Source organism: Carcharhinus amblyrhynchos, chromosome 13 (genome assembly GCF_965287045.1).
Source record: "Carcharhinus amblyrhynchos chromosome 13, sCarAmb.v2.hapA, whole genome shotgun sequence".
In the NCBI taxonomy this organism is placed as follows: domain Eukaryota; kingdom Metazoa; phylum Chordata; class Chondrichthyes; order Carcharhiniformes; family Carcharhinidae; genus Carcharhinus; species Carcharhinus amblyrhynchos.
Genome location: NC_137336.1, coordinates 67,464,848 through 67,471,431, shown reverse-complemented (window position 1 = coordinate 67,471,431; position 6,584 = coordinate 67,464,848). Strand labels below are relative to the sequence as shown.

General features: G+C 46.0%; 1 protein-coding gene across 2 annotated transcripts in view; it reads left to right on the top strand.

The window, feature by feature from the left end:
* The first annotated feature begins 271 nt into the window (after nucleotides 1–271).
* Nucleotides 272–6,584, top strand: part of LOC145351961 (F-box/WD repeat-containing protein 11) — a 193,331-nt gene continuing 187,018 nt past the window's right edge. For both annotated transcript variants that reach the window (XM_080201796.1, XM_080201795.1), the window contains exon 1: nucleotides 272–587. In XM_080201796.1, coding sequence (XP_080057922.1) covers nucleotides 543–587 — 45 coding nt within the window. In that variant the 5' untranslated portion in view covers nucleotides 272–542. The remainder of the gene's footprint in view (nucleotides 588–6,584) is intronic.

Below are 6,584 nucleotides of genomic sequence, written 5' to 3'. Positions count from 1 at the left end.
CCGGATGGCCAGTGGGGGGGTGAAGTCACGTGGGAATAGGCGGAACCTAGGGCGGGGGGCGGAGTGGGCGGGCCTGTGTGAGTGGGCGGGGTTGATGTGAGTGGGCGGGTCTGCTGGGAGTGGGCGTGTCCTAAACGGAGTGGGCGTGGCTAAACAATGGACGGGGTCTGGGAGGAGGGGCCAGGGCTCATTCGCACGTCACAGTTTCCGAACGTGTGACGTCACAATAAAGGGTTGGATCTGCGCGCAGCGTGCTTACGTCAAACGCTGGTGTCGGTCTGGGTTTGGATCGGGGCCGGGGCCCAGGCCCGGGGGGAGACACAGAGTGATTGAGGCGAGAGCGAGGGAGGAGAGAGAGGCCGAGAGCGAGGGAGAGCGGGCCCGGGGAGAGAGGGAAGAGAGAGCGGGCCCAGGGGAGAGTGAGTGAGGAGGAAGGACGAGAGCGGGCCCGGGGGGAAAGTGAGGCCGAGAGCGAAGGAGCGGGCCCGGGGGGCGGGGGTGGGGGGGGAGAGAGCAACATATTCACCCTGACTGTGATCGATATGGAGGCGGAGTCCGTGATCGAGGATAAAACTATCGAACTGATGGTGAGTGAAGCCCCGGAACACGGGGCGGGGCGGGAGAGCCCGCTTCCCATTAAGCGCTGGGGAGATCGGGGGGGGCCGGCAAAGACTGCAGTGTTGGTAGGAGCGCCGAAAGCCGCTCCTTCAAATCAACTGCTGTATTCAGACTTGTGGGGGGAGAAGGGGGTAGGATGTAGGGCTGGGGGGGAATGGGTGGGGACTGTATAGGCATAGGATGGGCGAGGGGTGGCATGGGAAGAGGGTAGCCCAGTGACACAGTGGTTAGCACTACTGCTTCATAGCTCCTGAAACCCAGGTTTAATTCCTGACTTGGGTCATTGTGTGGAGTTTGCACTTTCTCGCTGTGTCTGCGTGAGTTTCCTCCGGGTGCTCCGGTTTCCTCCCACACTCCAAAGATGTGCGGATTAGGTACATTGGTCGTGCTAAATTGTCCCGAGATGCGCAGGAGTAAATACGAGAGGTTGTAGGGATGGGGCCAAGGTGGGATTGTTTCAGTGCAGGCTTGATGAGCAAATGGCCTCCGGCACTGTAGGGTTTCAGTGATTCTATGACGGGTCAGAATGGGGTGGGTTGGGGGGGGCACAGATACAGGCTGGGTGAGGGGGAGGTATGGGCAGGAGTTGGGTGTGGGGGATGGGGTGGGGGCTGGCTGTGGGAGGTATATGGGCAGGGGTTCGGTATTGCTTGTGTACAGGTAGGGAACATGGCGAGGAGCTGGGTGGGGGTGTAGGAAGTTGCAGTGGGTTCAGTGGGTGTGCAGGAAGGGACAAGGGTACAGGAAGGGGCACAATGAGCAGCAAGGATGTAGGAAAACACTTTAAAGTTTGTTTGAAGTTCCTGTTATCTCAAGTTATTATCATTTTAGCTTGTGATATCAGATAGCAAAAGAACAACAGTTTGGATAAATGTTGTAATGGGGCAGTTTAGGGTGACTTGTTTGAGAGGCAGGAGTGGTAGGCTGTAACGTCATGTAGTTGCCTGAAATTCGTGGCTTCCATTTTCAATCTCATTTTGAACAAGCTCTGTTGAACATTGTAAAGCTGTGTTATGTTTAGGGGCCACATAAGTTAATGGACAAGGAAAGAGCAGCAGTTCTGTGAAGCCAGTTCCACATCTCAGTATGACTGTAACATTCTAACATTTTGCTTCTCTTGTGAGAGGCAAAACTAAAGGAAAATAATTACTCTGGAAATGTCTTCTCCCATTCCCTCGGAAAATTGGAAAGGAGCCGCTGAAGTCAAAGGGATCAGATGTTACAGGGAAAGATATTTGCTAGGCTGCCCAAGTCAGGAAGTAGTCCAGCTCTTCCTTGAAAATATCCAGAGGGTTAGTACACAATCCACCCTTGGACATAATGTTACTGACACAAATCCTCAACTTCAAAAAATAAGTGCTCGTTGTGCTGCTTATTGTGTCTTGTGTTACTCTGCAATTATTGCTTTTATTTTAAGTGGCTGTCAATGATGACTTAAGTAAGAATGTTGTCATATAGTTGTAGTGAGGGAATAAGGAATCTTTCAATGCCAATATTGGTTGTGGTAGAGAGTGACCTGCTAGGCTTTTAATTCAAAGAGATTGCTCCTTTCTGTGAAGTGTTGTTTGATACTGACTCATAGTTTGTCTGTCAAACTGGTGGAAAAAAAAAGTATAATTAAGTTTTCAGGCCTTGGATAAGAATGGGATGGGAGCGGGGCAATAAGCAGGGGTTTGTATTCTGGTCTTTGACAGGCCGCTGTGAGTACTTGGATAGGATGGAATTGAAATTTGTTGTGAAAGCCTTTGATGTGTATGTATCCCTGAGAACCAGAGTGTGATTAAGCTGCTAGAATCCAGGATTGTGAATTTACCTCTAACATTGACAGGTTTGTCACAAGGAAAACAATGTAGTTCATGGTCACGAAGCACTTCCTCAACACCAAAAGAGGAGGCAAATAATAAATGGAGCAATTAAAAGCTTATCAGTAAGCAATTTCCTGTGCTAAACCATACCATACAAGGGTGGCACCTAGTTTGTTAATTCATGTGAGATATGCCACTGCTTGTTATATTTAGATTCTTTTTTGCACTGCCTTTTCTCACCTACAAACTGTCCCTCAGTGACAACACCCAAAAATTCAGCATTGCTTTCCTCAAGTAGGCTGATAACAACCATCTTGACCTCACTCCCTAAGCACCTCCAGTTGTCACATTGCTGTCCAGCATCCAATACTGATGAGCAAAAATTAACTTCCAACTAAATATTGAGAAGAACGAAGCTGTTCTGTGATCCCCAACTCCATAAACGCTGTTCCCTAGCCACCGACTTCCTCCTGCTCTTGGGCAATCAATGTTTGTGTCATATTTGGTGCTGAGATGTGTTTCTGACTGCATATCTAGACTCTAATACTGCTTAGTTTCACCTATGTGATACTGCTCAACTCCAATCCTGCCTTCGTTCATCTGTTGCCAAAAACCTTATCCACGCCTTTGTTATTTCTGAATTTGATTATTCCAACTCTCACTTCCCATGGAGGTTATTCAAAACCCTTCTGCGCATGTCTGAACTCCCACCAAATCCTGTTCTTTCGTGCTCATCGATCAACGTTTGTATTGCATCCTGCTTAAAAAATGCTGCCTTTGGTTTAAAATTTCTCACATTCATTTTCAGATTCCTTCAGGGCCACTCCCTATCTTGGTAGGACAAACTTGAATGCGGATTACGGGGTCAATGGCAGGGTTCTGAGGAATGTGGAGGAACAAAGAGATCTTGGGGTTCATATCCACAGATCTCTGAAGGTTGCCACTCAAGTGGATGGAGCCGTGAAGAAGGCTTATAGTGTGTTAGCCTTTATTAACAGGGGGTTTTGAGTTTGCATCGTGGGGTTCTGCTGCAACTATACCGGACCTTGGTGTGACCACATTTGGAATATTGTACTCAGTTCTGGTCACCTCACTATAAGAAGGATGTGGAAGCATTAGAGAGAGTGCAGAGGAGATTTACCAGGATGCTGCCTGATTTGGAGGGTAGGTCTTATGAGGAAAGGTTGAGGGAGCTGGGGCTTTTCTCTTTAGAGTGGAGGAGGATGAGGGGTGATTTAATAGAAGTTTATAAGATGATGAGGGGGATAGATAGAGTGGACATTCAGAGACTGTTTCCTCAGGTGGATGTAGCAGTTACTAGGGGGCATAATTATAAGGCTCGTGGTGGGAGATACAGGAGGGATGTCTGAGGTAGATTCTTCACTGAGTGGTTGGGGTGTGGAATACATTGCCTGCTGTGAGAGTGGAGTCAGACACTTTAGGAACTTTCAAGCGGTTATTGGATAGGCACATGGACTACACCAAAATGATAGGGAGTGGGATAACTTGATCTTGGGTTTGGTATGTTCTTATGACATAGCTTGGCACAACATTGTGGGCCGAAGGGCCTGTACTGTGCTATACTGTTCTATGTTTCTGTCTCTGGCCTGCTGAGTTTAATCACTTCACCAGCGGCAGAGCTGCTCTATCTTTGGCTTTTTGGACCCCAGCCTCTGAAATTCCCTCCATAAATCTTGCTACCCCACTTTAAGCCAAGTTTTTTTTTGTTCATCTGTCCTAATAGCTCCTTATGTGGTTTGACAGTACTCCTGTGAATCTCTTTGGAGTCTTAAGCCATGCTTCAATATGTGATGGACTTCTTTTTTAGTTTATTTGAACCCACCACTGTTGCCTAGCAGTGCCCAACACAACCCATTTTGCAGAGTTTTACAGTACAGCCCAATCGATTTGTTGCTTCATGTGTCTCACTTCACCCGATCAGCATATTCTATCGCTTTCTCCTCTGTACTTATTTAGCTTCTGCTTAAATGTGTCTGTGTTATGCACCTTAACCACTCTGTGATAGTGAGTTCCCCATTCTCACCACTCTCTGGGTAAAGACATTTCTCCTGAATTCTGTATTGAATTTATTACTGACTGAGTTAGTGGCCCCAAATGTTGACTTTTCTGATATTGCTTACTTTTTGTAGCTTATTGCTGAATTTTTGGGAAGATATCTACAGAGTCCTTTAACAGTTAAATGGAGAGAGGCATGCTATATCTGTTAGCACTGTGGGATGTTCAGTTTTTCACAAGTCTCCTGTGTTTAAATATATCTGGCTGAAAGAATGAGTGTTGCTAATCTTATACCTAGATTTGTCTGGTTAGAAGTTAAAATGGTGCTTTTAGTCCATCTGTCCCCCACCATCGTGTTTTGTAAGTGTGTTGATCTTATGGTAGTGTGCATCTGGGTGACACTAAAATTGTTTTGAAATTGAAATGCTCCTGCAGGAGAAGGCCACTCAGCACTCCATTCAATTAGATCATGGAAGATTTGTGCCTCTCATTTCCCCTTGGCTCCATATCCTTGTCAAACATAAATCTACAAATCTACAATGACTGAGACAGTAAACTTTCTCCCTTTCCTTCCAGTTTCTTTTGTCTTCATTAATCTGAGTAAAATCCTATGTACTAAATCTCTGAACTCTGTGAAAAGCAGTCACGCTGCAGGCAGGATATTCTGATCGTATAGTTGGTTTAGATGTCCTTGAGCTTCTCCCTCTACAGCTGGTTCACAAGTGCTTTGTAAATACATCCGGGCTTTCCACCCAGACTTCTCTCAGTTGGTATCGCTGCCATCTGAGTCAGAAGGCTGTGGGTGCAAGTCCCAGTCCAGAGACTTGAGTATTGTTCAGTACTGTAGGAAGCGTCATCATTGAATGTGATATTAAACTAAATCCTCACTGGACCTGTTAAGTGGGTGTGAAATATCCCTTGGCACTATTTGAACAGGGAAGAAATTCTATCATCCTGGTTCATATTTTCTTTCAACTTTTAACTCAAACAGATTATCTGACTCTTGTTGCTTAGTGGGGTCTTGCTGTGCAAATTGACATTTTACTTCAAAAGACCTTAAATGGATGTGCTGTCGGCTGATTTCAGTTTTTGAATCCTTACGCAGCTGGTTGTCGAGGTGCATTTCTCCCATTGACCTTGCTCTTTGGCGTAAGTGGCTGCAATGTCCAATTGCTGTGGATTTGTGATTGTGAGAAACCTAGGTAGAGACTGAATATTGGAGAGGACATAAGGAGTCTGCTAAAAATTGGCAGATGGAGTATAATATGGGAAAATGTGAGGAGGTTGTAGAATTCTGAGGTACAGAGGGATTTGGGTGTCCTGGTACATGAATTACAAAAGTTTTGTTTGCAAGTGATTATAAAGACAAAAGGAACATTGTTGTTTATTGCAAGAGGAACGGAATATAAAATTTGGGTTGTTTTGATATTGTTGTACAGGGTGTATATGAGAACTGTAGTATTGTGTACAGTTTTCTTATTTAATAAAGAATATAATTCTAATTAGAAGTAGTTCAGAGCAGGTTCAACGGTCTGGTTTCTGGGATGTGTGACATGGTGGCGCTGGTTAGCAGTGCTGCCTCAGCACTAGAGACCCAGCTTCAATTCTGGTCTTGGGTGACTGTGTGGAATCTGCATGTTCTCCCCATGTCAGTGTGGGTTTCCTCTGGGTGCTCTGGTTTCCTCCCACAGTCCAGTAATGTGCAGGTTAGCTGGATTGGCTATACTAGATTGGCCCCTAGTGTCCCAAGATGTTTAGAGGATTAGCAGAGTAAATACGTGGTGTTAACAAAGAACAAAAACAGCCTGGGAAATAGGCCCAACGAGCCCATGCTGCCATTTTAACACTACCAGTGTCTCCCCCCCCCTCCCCACAATGACTATTGTTTTATGGCAATCCACATTGAGGGAAGCTAACTTAGAGACAATTTATTACTGCCAGTCAGCCTAATAGCACATTTTTGGGGTGTGGGAGGAAACCGGAGCATCCGGAGAAAACCCACGCAAGCATGGGGAGAATGCGCAAACTCCCACAGACACTGGCCCAAATCCATGTGTCTGCACAGCAAACAGTGATAGTCACTGAGCTGTTGTCTTGCCCAGCATCTGGTCCAGTTTAAGCACACACTAATGACATGAAGGACTA